This window comes from Anoplopoma fimbria, chromosome 17, assembly GCF_027596085.1.
Source record: "Anoplopoma fimbria isolate UVic2021 breed Golden Eagle Sablefish chromosome 17, Afim_UVic_2022, whole genome shotgun sequence".
Classification (NCBI taxonomy): domain Eukaryota; kingdom Metazoa; phylum Chordata; class Actinopteri; order Perciformes; family Anoplopomatidae; genus Anoplopoma; species Anoplopoma fimbria.
This window is the reverse complement of record NC_072465.1, coordinates 27,854,381-27,871,220: the sequence shown is the minus strand read 5'-3', so window position 1 is coordinate 27,871,220 and position 16,840 is coordinate 27,854,381. Positions and strand designations below refer to the sequence as shown.

The 16,840-nt window shown below is 42.6% G+C and overlaps 2 protein-coding genes across 2 annotated transcripts; one reads left to right on the top strand and one right to left on the bottom strand.

Annotated features, from left to right (window-relative positions):
• Window positions 1–52: 52 nt before the first annotated feature.
• Window positions 53–9,765, top strand: LOC129105280 (RNA-binding protein 39-like). The gene is made up of 15 exons (XM_054616217.1): window positions 53–187; window positions 2,643–2,705; window positions 3,615–3,664; window positions 4,123–4,284; window positions 5,091–5,144; window positions 5,238–5,355; window positions 5,953–6,105; window positions 6,530–6,676; window positions 6,798–6,863; window positions 7,270–7,468; window positions 7,569–7,655; window positions 7,881–7,986; window positions 8,945–9,050; window positions 9,195–9,273; window positions 9,358–9,765. The coding sequence occupies exons 2-15, from the start codon at window positions 2,655–2,657 to the stop codon at window positions 9,459–9,461; spliced, it is 1,482 nt and encodes a 493-aa protein (XP_054472192.1). The 5' UTR covers window positions 53–187; window positions 2,643–2,654; the 3' UTR covers window positions 9,462–9,765.
• A 1,652-nt stretch (window positions 9,766–11,417) lies between these two features.
• On the bottom strand, window positions 11,418–16,284 carry LOC129106418 (pyruvate dehydrogenase [acetyl-transferring]-phosphatase 1, mitochondrial-like). The gene is made up of 6 exons (XM_054617809.1): window positions 16,102–16,284; window positions 14,742–15,004; window positions 14,243–14,665; window positions 13,733–13,833; window positions 12,373–12,941; window positions 11,418–11,692 (listed from the first exon to the last, which is right to left on the bottom strand). Exons 2-6 carry the CDS (start codon window positions 14,934–14,936, stop codon window positions 11,418–11,420), a joined length of 1,563 nt encoding a protein of 520 aa, XP_054473784.1. The 5' UTR covers window positions 14,937–15,004; window positions 16,102–16,284.
• Between the last annotated feature and the right edge of the window lie 556 nt (window positions 16,285–16,840).

Genomic DNA, 16,840 nt, shown 5'->3' with positions numbered 1-16,840 from the left:
ACGGGCTTCCGTAGCTGCGGCCTGCTTTGTTATTATCTCGCGTTCTGAGATCTCGCGATATCTGCGCGGTTCCTTCAGCGCCATTTGGAGCGCGGTGTGTGTGCGTCGTCGAGAGGACGAACATCGAGAAGCGAACGTGAGTCCACGGCCCCCTCGAGACGCCCGTCCGAGCCCGCTGTGCGTCCAGGTAAGAGCCCGCTCTGCCCCCGGGCCGCAGCTCCGCCGGCACGGCCGATGCCCGAGTCCCGCCGAGCTGGAGGCTAGCGGCTAAGAGCTAGCGGCTAACAGCTAACAGCTAACAGCTAGCGGCTAACGTTAGCTGTTAGCAGCTAGCTGTTAGCTGTTAGCAGCTAGCTGTTAGCTGTGAGACTAAGCTACTGCGTCTCGTGTTACTTTAGTCAAAGTACAATGAGAAGAAAGTACAAATAATACATGAAACTATCTGTATTAAAGTACTAGTCAAAGTATTATGAGTATCAAAGTACTCAGAACATAACAAGCTATTTGTATTGAAGTACTTTTAGATTTAGTCAGAGTATTGTGAGTATCAAGGTACAAATACTACAAAAAGCTATTTGCATTGAAGTACTTTTAGTTAAAGTATTAGAAGAAGCAAAGAACTCAGAATACATTAAACTATCTGTATTGAAATACTATTAACTTTAGTCAAAGTATTGTGAGTATCAAGGTACAAATACTACAAAAAGCTATTTATATTGAAGTACTATTTACTTTAGTGAAAGTACTATAAGATGCAAAGAACTCAGAATACATTAAACTATCTGTATTAAAGTACTATAATATTTAGCAAAAGTATTGTGAGAAGCAAAGTACTTAGAATACAAAATGTCAAAGTATTGAGTATCAAGGTACAAATACTACATTAAACTCTATATTGAAGTACTATTTACTTTAAAGTACTATAAGAAGCAAATAACTCGGAATACTAGAAGCTATTTGTATTGAAGTACTTTTAACTTCAGTCAAAGTATTGTGAGTATCAAGGTACAAATACTACAAAAAGCTATTTATATTGAAGTACTATTTACTTTAGTTAAAGTACTATAAGAAGCAAAGAACTCAGAATACATTATATCTTATTATACATTAAACTATTTGTATTGAAGTACTATAATATTTAGCAAAAGTATTGTGAGTATCAAGGTACTTAAAATACTAGAAGCTATTTGTATTGAAGTACTATCAACTTCAGTCAAAGTATTGAGTATCAAGGTACAAATACTACAAAAAGCTATTTATATTGAAGTATTTTTAGTTAAAGTACTATAAGAAGAAAGTACTCAGAATACATTGAGCTATCTGTATTGAAGTACTTTTAACTTTAGTCAAAGTATTCTGAATATCAAAGTACTCAGAACATAACAAGGTATTTGTATTGAAGTACTTTAAGATTTAGTCAAAGTATTGTGAGAAGCAAAGTACTCAGAATACATAAAACTATTTGTATTAAAGTACTAGTCAAAGTATTGTGAGTATCAAGGTACAAATACTACATTAAACTATCTATATTGAAGTACTTTTAGTCAAAGTACTATAAGAAGCAAAGAACTCAGAATACATTAAACTCTCTGTATTAAAGTACTATAATATTTAGTCAAAGTATAATGAGTATCAAGGTACAAATACTACATTAAACTATCTATATTGAAGTACTATAATATTTAGCAAAAGTATTGTGAGAAGCAAAGTACTTAGAATACAAAAAGTCAAAGTATTGAGTATCAAGGTACAAATACTACATTAACTATTTATATTGAAGTATTTTTAGTACTATAAGAAGCAAAGAACTCAGAATACATTAAACTATCTGTATTGAAGTACTATTAACTTCAGTCAAAGTATTGAGTATCAAGGTACAAATACTACATTAAACAATCTAAATCTGTATTGAAGTACTATAATATTTAGCAAAAGTATTATGAGAAGCAAAGTACTCAGAATACTATAAAGTATTTGTATTGAAGTACTTTTAACTTCAGTCAAAGTATAATGAGTATCAAGGTACAAATACTACAAAAAGCTATTTATATTAAAGTACTATAAGATGCAAAGAACTCAGAATACATAAAACTATTTGTATTGAAGTACTATCAACTTCAGTCAAAGTATTGAGTATCAAGGTACAAATACTACATTAAACAATCTATATTGAAGTACTTTTAGTCAAAGTACTATAAGAAGCAAATACCTCAGAATACTAGAAGCTATTTGTATTGAGGTACTTTTAACTTCAGTCAAAGTATTGTGAGTATCAAGGTACAAATACTACAAACAGCTATTTGCATTGAAGTACTTTTAGTCAAAGTACTATAAGAAGCAAAGTACTCAGAATACATTAAACCATCTGTATTGAAGTACTAGTCAAAGTATAATGAGTATCAAGGTACAAATACTACAAAAAGCTATTTATATTGAAGTACTATTTACTTTAGTTAAAGTACTATAAGATCCAAAGAACTCAGAATACATTATATCTTATTATACATTAAACTATCTGTATTGAAGTACTTTTAGTCAAAGTACTATAAGAAGCAAAGAACTCAGAATACATAAAGCTATTTGTAGTGAAGCACTATCAACTTTAGTCAAAGTATTCAATTTGTTTTTGTGTTTGTTTGCAGACCAGCAGCAGGATGGCAGACGACCTGGACATCGAGGCGATGCTGGAGGCTCCGTACAGAAAGGTGAGACTCACATAGAACCACATCTGTACGTGGTCCCGTCAGGTCTCTACTGGTCCTCACAGCTCACGTAGAACCACATCATGATGATGATGAGGACGGTTGTTGATTTCTCACCTCTACTCCCCTGCCAGTGTGGTCTGTCACAAACGGGAAGCTAGTAACTGTGCTATGGTCCCCATGGTAACATGACTGTGGATCTTCGGTAACTGTCGCCTATTCTGGTCTGACCTGATCTAGTCTGGTCTGACCTGGTCTGGCTTTAGTGTGAAGGGTTCGACCTTTTGTTAGTTGAGTGACTTTAGACTCCCATTTGCTTCAGGGCCCTTCAGAGGAGTCCCAGAAAATGACTCTACTTCTCTCTTGATTTATTCCCTCAGTAACCATTGTAAACATGAGTTTATGGTCTCAATCTCTAGTTTCAAGTCTTCTTCAATACAGCATGATGTTCATTTAGTAAATGATGCTCCATTTAGAGTCAAACAGACCATAAAGCAGGGGATGCTTTAGGGCGGGGCTACATTGTGATTGACAGGTCTCTACCAGAGACGTATACAGAGTGTCTACGTCACTCTTCCACATTCTGAATATGGTCACTTCCGATCATCGGTTGCAAAAAAACAACATGGCGACGTACGTAATCCAAGATGGCGGCGGGAAAATTGCCAAACTCAAGGTTTCAAAACGTCCTCAAACCAATGGGTGACGTCACGACGACTACGTCCACTTCTTATTTACAGTCTAGTCGGTCAGAAGACAGCGAGCCGCCATAATATTTCCCCCACCCACAATCAAATATTTATTTTCATATTTGAATATCAGGGTTGTGTTTTTACTATTTTAATATATATTTGGATTAAGAACAGACCGTTTTAGATGTGCCCTCCTCATGCTGTTCTCTGTCGACCTTAGGAGGACTCAAAGAACCAAAGCCCCAACGGACAGGAGGAACGCACCAAGAGGTAAACACACACTGTGTGATGTGTGTGTGTGTGTGTGTGTGTGTGTGTGTGTGTGTGTGTGTGTGTGTGTGTGTGTGTGTGTGTGTGTGTGTGTGTGTGTGTGTGTGTGTGTGTGTGTGTGTGTGTGTGTGTGTGTGTGTGTGTGTGTGTGTGTGTGTGTGTGTGTGTGTGTGTGTGTGTGTGGGTGGGTGGGTGGGTGTTTCAGTGGTGGGTGTGTATTTGTGTGTGGGTGTTTCAGTAGTGGGTGTGTACTCTGTGGTGGTGTGTGTGTATCAGTACTCTGTGGTGGTGTACAGTCTGTGTGTGTGTGTGTATCAGTAGTGTGTGTGTGTGTACACTCTGTGGGTGTGTGTGTGTACACTCTATGGGTGGGTGTGTGTGTGTATCAGTACTGTGTGTGTGTATCAGTACACTTTCGCTGTCAGGCCGCGCTCTGATTGGCTGCTGTGTCTTAACAGGAAGAAGCGCAGCCGCAGCCGTGAAAGGAAGCGCAGCCGTGAAAGGAAGCGCAGCCGCAGTCGAGAGCGTAAACCCAGCCGCAGCAGAGACAAGAGAAGAAGTCGTAGCAGAGAGCGTCGCAGCAGCAGAGAGAGGGGGGGGCGCTACAGAGACCACCAGCAGTGAGTAACTGTAGTCTGATGTCAGCACAGGAAGCTCGTACTCATGCAAACTTTTATTGAGGAAGTGTTTAAACATATTTTTTTTAAAACGTGACATGACTGTTTATTTTACAGAATTAATGAAAACAAATGGAGGAAGAGAGGAGTTTTTTATCAGGGCTCTACAGAATAGTTTAAAGCTTTTAAACTTCATTCATAACTTTGACAATTGAATTCCAAATCAACTTTCAAATTCTCTGCATATTTTTATTATTTATTATGTCTTTTTATTTTGTTTAAGCCAAGTATTTCTGCACAGCTTCTGATAAAAGTCAGGCTACACTATTATTATTTTTAGAATTAGATTCCTGTGTAGGATTATTTCCAAGTCATGTGTTGTAAAAAAAAATCCAAAATTCACACCTAATGTAACAAAATATTCTGCTTTAATCCATATTTAAAGGCGTTTAGCCTTTAAAAAAACAATTTTACTGAGGTCCCAAAATTGTATCCTCCCCCACCTGCCGCACACAAATGAGGGGTGCTTTGTTAACGGGGCAGCAATCTAACAGCACCATGAATTACAATAACACAACCATAATAACAAAAATCTTTTTTAACATCCGAAGCCTTAAATGTGAAAAAAAAAAAAAAAAAAAACATTTGGTAAAGCCCTATTTGGTATTAAGTGATGAAAAAACAAATACAAGCCTGTCTGTAAGATAAATATAGATTAATATTTATATATATATAAATATAGATTAATATTTATATATATATATACAGTTCAGCAGAACCTCTGACTGTGTCTCTATTTGTGTTTTCAGCCGTAGGCGGTCAAAGAGTAAGAGTCCCGTCAGGAAGGAGAAGAGTCCCATCAGGTGAGTTTTCGAGTTTTATGTTTATGAGCGACAGATAAGCATGCAGAGACTTTTGTGAGACTGATTGTTCTGTGGGTTTGTTTGTTTCTGCAGGAAGCCCATAGATAACCTGACTCCAGAGGAGCGGGATGCCCGGACGGTGTTCTGTATGCAGCTGGCAGCCAGGATACGACCCCGAGACCTGGAGGATTTCTTCTCTGCTGTGGGGAAGGTAAACACAGCTGCTTCACAATTAAAGCCCCTCGCTGTATTGCCCATTTTGGATGGATTTTAACATGTGATCTAGATATCCGGTGTACATAACAAACAACCAGAGTGACTTTCATTGTCATTCATCTATATACAGTGCCTTAGTGGAATGGTCTGTTTGACTCTAAATGGAGCATCATTTACTAAATGAACATCATGCTGTATTGAAGAAGACTTGAAACTAGAGATTGAGACCATAAACTCATGTTTACAATGTTTACTGAGGGAATAAATCAAGAGAGAAGTAGAGTCATTTTCTCATAGACTTCTATACAACCAGAGGAGTCGCCCCCTGATGGTCAGTAGAGAGAATGCAGGTTTTAAGACACTTCTGCATCAGCTTCAGAAAAAAAGTTTGCTGTCACTGCAGCGTTCTGTTGGACAGATGACTCATTTACTTAGATGTTATTGTGTCTTTGAACTCACCAGCAGCAGAGATGGTTTAAAAATGACATATAACACAAGAGCCACTAAATGCACATGATCCAGTAGGATGGCGGACGATTTGCTGTGTTGATGGCGGTTGCCGGAGGTAACGGCTGCTTTTGTGCCTCCGCAGGTTCGGGATGTAAGGATGATCTCGGACAGGAACTCCCGCAAGTCGAAGGGCATTGCCTACATCGAGTTTGTGGAGACCACCTCAGTTCCTCTGGCCATTGGGCTGACGGGGCAAAGGCTGCTGGGAGTTCCCATCATCGTACAGGCCTCCCAGGTAAACACACACACACAAACACACACATACACTGAAATACCTACATGCTGATTTAGTGGAGCAAATCTCCTTCTTCAAGTTCATCTCATCAATCACCTTTCATCACATCACACGCTGAGTGCATGCTGAACTGTGTGTGTGTGTGTTGTGCGTGTGTGTGTGTGCGTGTGTGTGTGTGCGTGCGTGGGCCCCAGGGCGGCTGTCACTCAGTGGGTGGAGCTAGTCGTCCTTTAATCCCGGTGTTGGCCGTACGGTGACATGTCAAAGTGTTCAGAACAAGACAATGAACCCCAAGTTTCACAGCAGCCCGCTGCTCCTAAATGCTTAAGATGGGTTGATTGCAGAGGTCAGTTCTCATGTATGTAACTGTATTTATACCGCAATACAAATAAAGTTTGATTCAAGTGTGTGTTTGTGCGTGCAGGCAGAAAAGAACCGAGCAGCAGCAGCAGCGGCAGCAGCCAGCAACCTGCAGAAGGGAACATCTGGACCGATGAGGCTGTACGTCGGCTCTCTGCACTTCAACATCACCGAGGAGATGCTGAGGGGAATCTTTGAGCCGTTTGGACGGGTAGGGCACACAGAGACACACACACACACACACACACACACATCCACATACACACACGCACACAAGCCCATGTAAAGTCTCAGAGTGTGACCGGTGGTTTGTGTGTTTTATGTCTTCACAGATTGAGAGCATCCAGCTGATGATGGACAGTGATACAGGACACTCTAAAGGCTACGGCTTCATCACTGTGAGTTTTGTTTAATTTGTTGTTGTCTTCATCAGCCTCACCTTCAATCGCCGATTATTGATCTTCTTCTTGTCTTCTCATCTATTGATCTATAAAATGTCAGCAAATAGAGACACTAATCCTAATAACCGTGTTTCATAATCTGGTGTGATGTCTCAAGATGTCTTCGAGAGGAGTCTCTGTGTGTTTTTAAAGTGTCTTCATCAGCTGATAAACTACCAAGTTCCTGTTGTTGTTGATGTTGTTCAAAACACCTGCATACACCTGTATCTTCACCTCACCTGTCCCTTTGTCTCATGCTGTATCTTCACCTCACCTGTCCCTTTGCCTCACACTGTCTGACCTATATGCCTCTATGACCCTCTCTGACCTGTCTGTCTGTCTCTCTGACCTGTCTGTCTTTCAGTTTGCGGATGCAGAGTGTGCTAAGAAAGCTCTGGATCAGCTGAACGGCTTCGAGCTGGCAGGTCGACCCATGAAGGTGGGTAACGTGACGGAGCGCAGCGACGCCTTCAACACGTTCCTCGACAGCGACGAGCTGGAACGCACCGGCTTCGACCTCAGCACCACCGGACGCCTGCAGCTGATGGCCCGGCTCGCCGAGGGTGAGACACTCAATCATATACAAAGCATCCGCCTTTCAACATCCACCTGCAACATCCACCTTCAATCTTGTCTGTGTGTGTGCGCTTCACCTGTGAGCAGGTACTGGTCTACAGATGCCTCCCGCTGCTCAGCAGGCTCTGCAGATGAGTGGAGCAATCGCTATCGGAGCCATGGCTGCGGTGTCAGGTACGCTCACGTGCACACGCATCCGGGATTTAATCACCATGGAAACACAAAGTACATGTAGATTAACTACGGAATAACTGAAATTTACAACAACAAAAAAATGTATATAATGTATATAAAATCTAATATAAATAGACTTGCAGCAGTAAGATGTTAATGTGGGAGTCCTGTATGTGTGTAATGTAATACAATGGATTTAAATAAAGTTTTAATTGTGTGTTTCAGCTGCCATGAATCCAAGTCTCAACATGAACCAAGGTGCTCATAGTCTTCCCGTTCAGCCGATCGCCACACACTGCTTCCAGCTGTCCAACATGTTCAACCCCAAGAGGTGAGTACACCTGTCTCTCTCCACCTGTCTGTCTCTACACCCGTCTGTCTCTCCACCTGTCTGCCTCTACACCTGTCTGTCTCTACACCTGTCTGCCTCTATACCTGTCTGCCTCTACACCTGTGTCTCTACACCTGTGTCTCTACACCTGTGTCTCTACACCTGTCTGTCTCTACACCTGTCTGCCTCTACACCTGTCTGCCTCTACACCTGTGTCTCTACACCTGTCTGTCTCTACACCTGTCTGCCTCTACACCTGTGTCTCTACACCTGTCTCTCTCCACCTGTCTGTCTCTACACCTGTCTGTCTCTCCACCTGTCTGCCTCTACACCTGTCTGTCTCTACACCTGTCTGCCTCTACACCTGTCTGCCTCTATACCTGTCTGCCTCTACACCTGTGTCTCTACACCTGTGTCTCTACACCTGTCTGTCTCTACACCTGTCTCTACACTCTCTACACCTGTCTGCCTCTACACCTGTCTGCCTCTACACCTGTCTCTCTCTACACCTGTCTCTCTACACCTGTCTGTCTGTCTCTACACCTGTCTAATACACTATTTATAAATGACTACTGCTTTCATTATATTCTCTTTAATATACTCTGTTATACTGTTTTATTACATTATGTACTAGATCATATTTCTGACAATACAAACAAATAATTATTATGACTTTATAGTTGTATATGTTTATTGTGCTGTATGCTGTTTATAGTAGTAGTAGTATTTATACTGTCTGCTTTGTAATGTTTAGTTTAATTTCTCTAATGATTTCTAATTATATATTTTTATTTTATATATTGTGTTGCATCTATAAATGAGCCTAAAATCAGTACGTTTAAACTGATTAACTATTAATCAAACTCAGCCTCACATGTTGGTTCACAAATAATTGCTGGTTTGTAAACTTTATTTAAAATGTTTTCACTAACACTCAATGCATCATTGTGGGTTTCAGTGAGGACGCTCCTGGTTGGGAGATGGATATCCAGCATGATGTCATAGAGGAGTGTAACAAACACGGAGGAGTCGTTCACATCTACATTGACAAGAACTCTGCTGAGGTACATGTGACCTCTGACCTCACTGTTAGTCCTCTGACCTCACCGTTAGTCCTCTGACCTCACCGTTAGTCCTCTGACCTCACTGTTTGTTTCTGTCATACTTAAACCTGTAATGTGCGACCTTTGACCTCTGCTTGTTTACAGGGAAACGTTTACGTCAAGTGTCCGTCAATCCCTGCCGCCATGGCCGCCGTCAACGCTCTACACGGACGCTACTTTGCTGGTAAGAGATCTTTTCACGTGAAACCTGTGCTCTGTGCTGTGGACCAATCAGAGAGCAGCTCTGATGTCTCACCTGTTGTTTTAGGTAAGATGATCACCGCGGCTTACGTCCCTTTGCCGACCTACCACAACCTGTTCCCGGCGTCCGCCATCGCCACACTGCCGCTGGCCCTGCCCCCCCGACGGTGACTCACCAACGACGCCACCAATCGGAGTGGACTTTGGACCTTTTTTTAATATCCTCCTCTCCTATTGGTCGACACGGACAAGTCAGTTTCACTTCCGTTCATCAGGTCTGAGAGGAGGGACGCTGTTTGATCCTTTTCATTCCTGTTTGACTTCCTGTTCATTCTCATTAGAATTTCTGGGCGTGGCCTGTTTTGTGTATCGTCCAAAGATTGAGCTCTGTGAGCTGTGAGGAGGCCGGCTGATAAAGGTGTCAGCTGATTGGTTGATTTTGTAAAAGCCTTTATTAAATTTTATTTTGAAGTCACTGCTGTGTCCTTTTTATATAATGCTCACTGAGAATACTGCTTTCTGATTGCAGTTAATCGTTTATTACCTGCTCTTTGCCTTAACCCCGAGATTAAACCTACAGGAGAACACACGCCTTTTTGTTTCTTGAATTTCTTCTTGATTTTTTTGTCATCATTGATTTACGGTAAAACACTTTTTCTTTCTCTTTGTACTGCTGGCGTGGCTGCAACCGTGACAAGGCTACTTCTACCTGACTGCTGATAAATGTGCAAAGCTTATTTACAAACAGGACTTCACAAAAATAAGCCTACAGACTGAAGAATGGGAACAGAAAGAAGTTATTGTTATTGATTTATTTGACTTGTAAACAGCATTCACATATAGTTGTAACTACGACTGATTTATCTGCTCTTATCTTTTATCAGACTAAAACAAATATGGCCGCTTCACGTCCGCAAAGTGTCTTTTAAAAAGGTGTAATATGCAACAATCGGCTTAAAAACAATGTGTATATATACACAAAAAGAATATCTGATATTTGTGAGTGATGCACTCTGTCTGGATTTTTTTCTGCATTCATTCAATTTCCCGCAGGTTTTTCCTAGGTGTTTGTTTTTATTTGTGCTTTAGAACGTCACCACCATGAAACGATAAGAAAATAAACTTTTATTATTCTGAATCTGGAGATCGATGCACACGATGTGGAAACAAGGTTAAAAAGCACAAGTCCTGCCCGGAAACTGAAGTGGACAAACAGCCGATGAACTCAGAGTTCAGACATTTAGATTTGAAAAAAAAATCTGAGTTTATTTAAAAACTTGATTTGTATTCACTTTCACCATAAACAATTTTTTTGTTTCATCAGAAAGGTTTTGCTGTCTTGTCAGCAATAAACACATTCAAATCATTATTTCCATTCACTTTCATGTCAGGCAGAAAATATTGTTTGATATGAGATATATTTATATTTTATACAGTATATCATTTTTACTTTCCCTGCAACATTTAATATATTTCAACAAATTATAAGAAATCATTTTTAGATTCCAGGTTAATAAATAACAAGTAAACAAACAGATTAATAATAAATGCAGACAAGATAAATAAATAAAATAAAGGCATTATTTCAGTTTTGAATCGTCTTATGGTCAAGATTCCCAATTACTAGCAAAATGTACTAAAGTATCAAAAGTAAAAGTATTCTTTATGCGGAATGCCTTCTTTAAGAGAGTTAAATTGTGGAGCATTCACTTTCCTTTTTTAATGCACGCAATATCATTTGTATACACGGGCAAGTATTGTGTGCAACAAAATCCAGGGCTTCTAGGGTTCTGCTGTTTGTTTACAACTTTATAATGAACTACATGATGACATTGTATAAATCCCAGTAGAGCTTCAACCTGATTGGTCAAATCAGACACAAAACTGGAAACACCTGTGAGGGTCTGAGGGGCCTTTAATCTGAAACACTGCATCAGAACTGGTAAACTGATCGCATGTTTCCTTCTGAGATGTAAACATTTTGTTGTTGTGCAAATGACAGGAATAAAGAACTTAAACTTCAACCAAAACTTTATTATTTAAGGTCAAACAACAACAAAACTTCAGAGTAGAAACACGAGTTACTAATTTGTCACCTGCCTGGTTACCGAGCAGGTAAACTCCCGATTAAAGGTCGGGCTCGTTCAGGTGGATGACGGTGATGGTGATGTCATCGCGGTACCTCCTGGCCAGCTCTGCCGGCAGACTCAGCATCTTGGCCAGACGGTTTGGTGCCACCGCTCCATACCCATCATCCCCCAGGGCGTGACGGAGCAGGTGGGTGGCGGCGTTCTGGTCCTCCAGCACCGACAGAACCCGCCCCTTCCTCTCCAGCAGGAGGTGCTGCAGGCTGCCCAGCGTCATGCCCAAGCCGGGAATTATGGGTCTCTGCTGCTGAAGGCCTGTACAGCAATAAACCACTTCCACTGTTCACACTGCTGTTATCATTTTCACTTCAACTGCTTTCATAGTTTACGCTTCAATTGCGCTGTCATCATTTACACTCAAACTGCTTTCATTATGACACTTCACCTGCTGTCACCATTTACACTTAAACTGCCAGTTCAACTGCTTTTATCATCAAAAATGTTCCTGCTTTCATCATTAACGCTTCACCCACTGTCATAATTTACACTTCAACTGCTTTTATCATTAACAATTCACCTGCTGTCGTCATTCACGCTTCAACTGCTGTAACGGTACACTTTATACACTTTTACACAGCTTAAGTGTAAATGATAAAAGCAGTTGAACCGGTAGGTGAAGAGTAAATAATGAAAGCAGTTGAAGTGGCAGTTGACGGGTTAATATTTAAAGCAGTCTAACTGGCAGTTGAAAAGTAAATAATTAGAGGAGTTGAAGTAGTTTAAGTGTTAATATTTAAAGCAGTTGGACTGGCAGTTGAAAAGTAAATAATGAAAGCAATTGAACTGGCAGTTGAAGTATAAGTAATGAAAGCAGTTGAAGTGTAAATGATAAAAGCATATGCACTGGTAATTTAAGTATAAATAATGAAAGCAGTTGAAGTGTAAATAATGAAAGCAGTTGAAGTGTGACTTAGTGAGGATCTCAGCTCTCTTACCTGTTATCTGTTCCCCCACCAGCTGGACGACCGTCTGTCGGTGCATCAGCTCCCAGAGTCCGTCAGTCGCCAGGACCAGGAACTTGTCAGCGGGTCTGATGCGGTGCAGAATGACCTCCGGCTGGGCGCTCAGGTAAGGCGGGGTCAGGTAGTGCGGCGGCTGTGACCGAACTGCCTCGCTGACCAAAGACAGGACGTCCGGCCGCGTTTCGTAGACACGACTGAGCATCTCCGCACTCCATTTGAAGCGGACGTCGCCGAACGCCCTGAAGGGCAGCAGCAGACCCAGTAGACGGTCGTGGCGGACCACAGTCCTCTGCTCTGAAGGCGGGTGCTCCCCCAGAATCCTTTGCAGCTCGTCCGGGTTCTGTGCGTTGTGGTCGTTGGTGAGGCTGACCGCCGACCAGCTCCCGTTGGGCTCCTTGACGCCCAGGACGGCCCGGCTGTCACCCAGGTTGGCCACGTGCAGGACACCCTTGGAGACGTGGGCGATGCACGCCGTGCAGCCGGACAGTGCCACCCGGAGGGGGGAAGGGGGAGACGACGCCTCCCCAGGGAGAGACACCCGTCTGTGGACAGAGAGTGATGATACACCTGGTGACTAAAGCTGAAAGCAGCCAATGAAAAGAGTGGATTCAGTAGCCGGAGGGAACCAAGTTTATTTTACTGTCCACCTCTCTAAATGAAGAACACACCAACTTATATCTCTGTATGTTCTTGTCAGGCAGCAAACTGTAGTTCTGACGAGTGAAGCCAATGTGGAGTATTTTAAAACTTGCATTCTCTCTAGTGTCCAGCAGGGGGCGACTCCTCTGGTTGTATAGAAGTCTATGAGAAAATGACTCTACTTCTCTCTTGATTTATTCCCTCAGTAAACATTGTAAACATGAGTTTATGGTCTCAATCTGTAGTTTCAAGTCTTCTTCAATACAGCATGATGTTCATTTAGTAAATGATGCTCCATTTAGAGTCAAACAGACCTCCATATTCCAAATATGATAACTCCCGTTCATCGTTTGCACAAAAAAACATGGGGACGGCCGTAATCCAAGATGGGGACGGTTAAATCGCTGAACTTGAGGCTTCATAACATCAGTCCACCAACCAATGGTTGACGTCACGATGACTACGTCCACTTCTTATATACAGAGTTTGGTTTTGACTAACTCAAACTGTTGAAGACTCATACTCTCACCAACAACTCTTTACATAAACACACAAACCTATTATGTTTCGTTCAGATAGACTTTAAAAACTCAAACCTGTCCTTGTTAATTAAACGCATGTAGCTTTAACTTTTTTGATAGAAACTGTGACAGTGAAGGAGTTTGAATCAGAGCAGAAGGAGTTGAATGAAGACCTGGGTGAAGACATGGACAGGTGGACCTGGGCCTCCACAGACAGGTCGTAGTCCAGGCGACGGAAAGCGTTGACCAGCGCTGACGTCACCCTGCAGCCGTCCTGCAGCCAATCAGAAAGGAGACATGATGACATCACAACATGTGATTGCTTTAAAGCTGCGATGGCTTCCTGTCAAATAACTGAGGGATCACAACTCAACGGGCCACGAGACAACCACGAAAGCATTTGATTCTTATGTGAGAATGTTCTTTTATTTCAGTTTCTAGTATCCTTAATATATGATACTCAAAATTGAACAATTTTCTATTCAATAAATAGTTCCAGAAATGTTGCTGTCAAATGTTTTAAAAGCAAATTAAACCCTGCTTTCATTGTCTGGTGTACGAGCTTAAAGAAGTAGCCTTCTACGGCAACGTGCTAGTATTGCTTTACTAATAAGTAATTAGTGTTCATTGGTGAACCGTCGTTCTCAAATAGTTTAGAAAATGTTTAGATTGGCCATCCCTACCTCCTCCTCCTCTTCCTCCTCTTCGTCTTCATCAGCCAGTCTCTCCTGCCAGTAGTTTCTGAGGCTGTGGAAGGAGATCGCTCCTCCGTCGGGGCAGTAGTGGTCTTGGGGGTGTTTGTGCCACTCCAGTAGCGGTGGTATGGCCCGTTCTTCTTCCACCGCCCGTTCGAGCTCTGCCAGCATCCTCAATGGAAGCGTTGCCACGGCGATGTAGTAGAAGAGCCTCTGGCTGACGGCATGAGCGCACGCCGTCCCAGCGTGGCCATCAAACACGCCAAACAGCACGCCGCCACGGCCCGGCAGGCAGGTGGCGCTGCTCCGGCGGTCCTCGCTGGGATGGTTGGATGGCAGCATGTTGCTGTGGAAACCAAGAACACCATGGGAGGCAGGGCCTCTGGGGAGGGTGTGGCTATATTCGTTGGCCTGGTAACAGAAGAGGGAGAGATCAGTAGGTTGACTGGTTGTTGGATCGACACCCTGAATTACAGATCGTACTCACCTTTAAGATTCGGTTGATCTGAGCTGAGTTCATCGGCACCGCATCCTGCCCCTTCCTGTACTTCCTGCTCTCACTGCCTGCTGGGTAATGGAGTCTGAAGAGCTCAGGGGGAGGGGGAGGGGAGGAAAAGGAGTGACGGGACTGCTGGAGCTCAAACCTGCAACGTCCACAGAAGGTTCCTGTTCTTCCCAGCATGGCCACAGCTGAGAGAACCAGAAGAAGAACCAGCAGGAGAACCAGCAGAGTGAAACCTTAAGCGGAACCTGCAGAAGAACCAACGGAGTGATACCAATAGGAGTTTCAACTATGGAACCAACATGGTGAAACCTGGAGAGAACCAAGAAAAACCAACAGAGTGAAACCTGGAGGAGAAGCTGCAGGAGAACTTCCAGGAGAACCAACACAGTGAAACCATTAGCAGAACCAGCAGAAGAACCAAGGGAACTGAAGGGAAACCTGGAGGAGAACCAGCAGAGTGAACTTGGAGGAGAACCAGCAGAAGAACCAGCAGGAGAACCAACAGAAGAACCAACTGAGTGATACCTTGAGGAGTTTCCACTGAAGAACCAACTAAGTGAAACCTGAAGGAGAACCAAGAAGAACCAACACAGGGAAACCTTAAGGGGAACCAGAAGAAAAACCAACAGGGTTAAACCTGGAAGAAAAACAGCAAGAGAACCAACAGAGTGCAACCTTGAGGAGAACCAACAGAAGAACCAACCAAGCCAAACCTGGCATAAAAGCAGCAGAAGAAGCTGCAGGAGAACCAACAGAGGGAAACCTGGAGGAGAACCAGCAGAAGAACCAGCAGAGTTAAACCTGGAGGAGAACCAGCAGGAGAACCTACAGAGGGAAACCTGCAGAATAACCAACAGAGTGACACCTGGAGGAGAAACAGCAAAAGAACCAACAGAAGAACCAACAAAGTGAAACCTGGAGGAGAACCAGCAGAAGAACGAGCAGAAAAACCTGAAAACTTCCAGAAGAATCAACCGAGTGTGTTTTATGTTGTCACAGATCTGCTCTAAGCGGACGGACTCACCTTCACCTGATTATCTTCCATCACAGTCAAAAAGCGACTGTTCATCACTCACCTGTGTGTTACCTATGAATGTTTTCATCTGTTTCACCAAAACCTGATCTGTCTTCACTTGTTCCTGACTCCTTCGCCTACTGCCCTCATTCTCTGGTTCATTTATATTCACTTTTCCAAGTAGATTATCAGTTTGTGCCTTAAACACCTGAGTGAAAATGTATCCCTCAGAAAAGAACATGTGGAAACAGATTTGTTTTCATTTGAATCCTCGTCAATGTTGCGGCTCTTAAACCTTGATGTAGGATTAGTGAAACTGAAACTCACTGTGTGTTTGTTGAGTGTTTAATTCCTGGTTAACTCTTCATCTTAATCCTCTTTTTAGTTGAAGGTTTCTTGTTTCCTGAAGCAGATTGTTTCTTTTCATGCAGCCGGACAGGTGTGCTGTTGAAGGTTGTTTGTATATTCAGTCAGTCGTCGTCTTTGCGACTGTCTGTGACCTTTGACAGCTTTCATATCTCACTCAGTAATCAGTAATCCATAAACCTCCTGCTGCAGGCCTTAAAGACCCGCCCCCCCTAACTCCTTTACCTGGACCTGCACCTGCCTGTCTGCCTACTTACCTGCCTACCTGTTTTCTAAGGATCCACTTGAGGTGAATTCTAACCTTTTGTGTCTGTGTAATGTTTGGAGTAAAGTTCTCTAGTTCCTGGCCTGCCAGCATGACTGATTGCAGCAGTATTGATCTGGATGAGCAGCAGGAAACTACCAGTATGCAGAAAGTAGCCTAGATGGCCTTTCATCATATTGTCTCCACTGGAAGGGAATCCTTAAGTCCACCTAGTCCATTCTTTTTCCACTGGAAGGGAACCCTAAAAGGCAATTCCCATTTCCGCCACTGGAAGGGAACCTTTAGGGCATCCATTTTTGCCATCATGGGAAGGGAACTCTTTAGGGCCTTTTGTCATTTTCTCCACAAGGAATTTCACTTCATTTTTTTTCCACTGGAAGGGAATCCTAGAGGGCATTTCATCATGTTTTCTCCCTGGAAGGGAACCCTAAAAGG

Excerpts from the sequence above, each read along its gene's own strand:
- LOC129105280 (XM_054616217.1), top strand. The coding sequence starts at position 2,655 with ATGGCAGACGACCTGGACATCGAGGCGATGCTGGAGGCTCCGTACAGA. Across the intron at positions 5,145-5,237 it reads AAGGAGAAGAGTCCCATCAG|GAAGCCCATAGATAACCTGA; the intron begins GTGAGTTTTCGA and ends TTGTTTCTGCAG. Across the intron at positions 9,274-9,357 it reads ACACGGACGCTACTTTGCTG|GTAAGATGATCACCGCGGCT; the intron begins GTAAGAGATCTT and ends CTGTTGTTTTAG.
- LOC129106418 (XM_054617809.1), bottom strand. The coding sequence starts at position 14,936 with ATGCTGGGAAGAACAGGAACCTTCTGTGGACGTTGCAGGTTTGAGCTC. Across the intron at positions 13,834-14,242 it reads AGGAGGAAGAGGAGGAGGAG|GACGGCTGCAGGGTGACGTC; the intron begins GTAGGGATGGCC and ends GATTGGCTGCAG. Across the intron at positions 11,693-12,372 it reads GGTGGGGGAACAGATAACAG|GCCTTCAGCAGCAGAGACCC; the intron begins GTAAGAGAGCTG and ends ATTGCTGTACAG.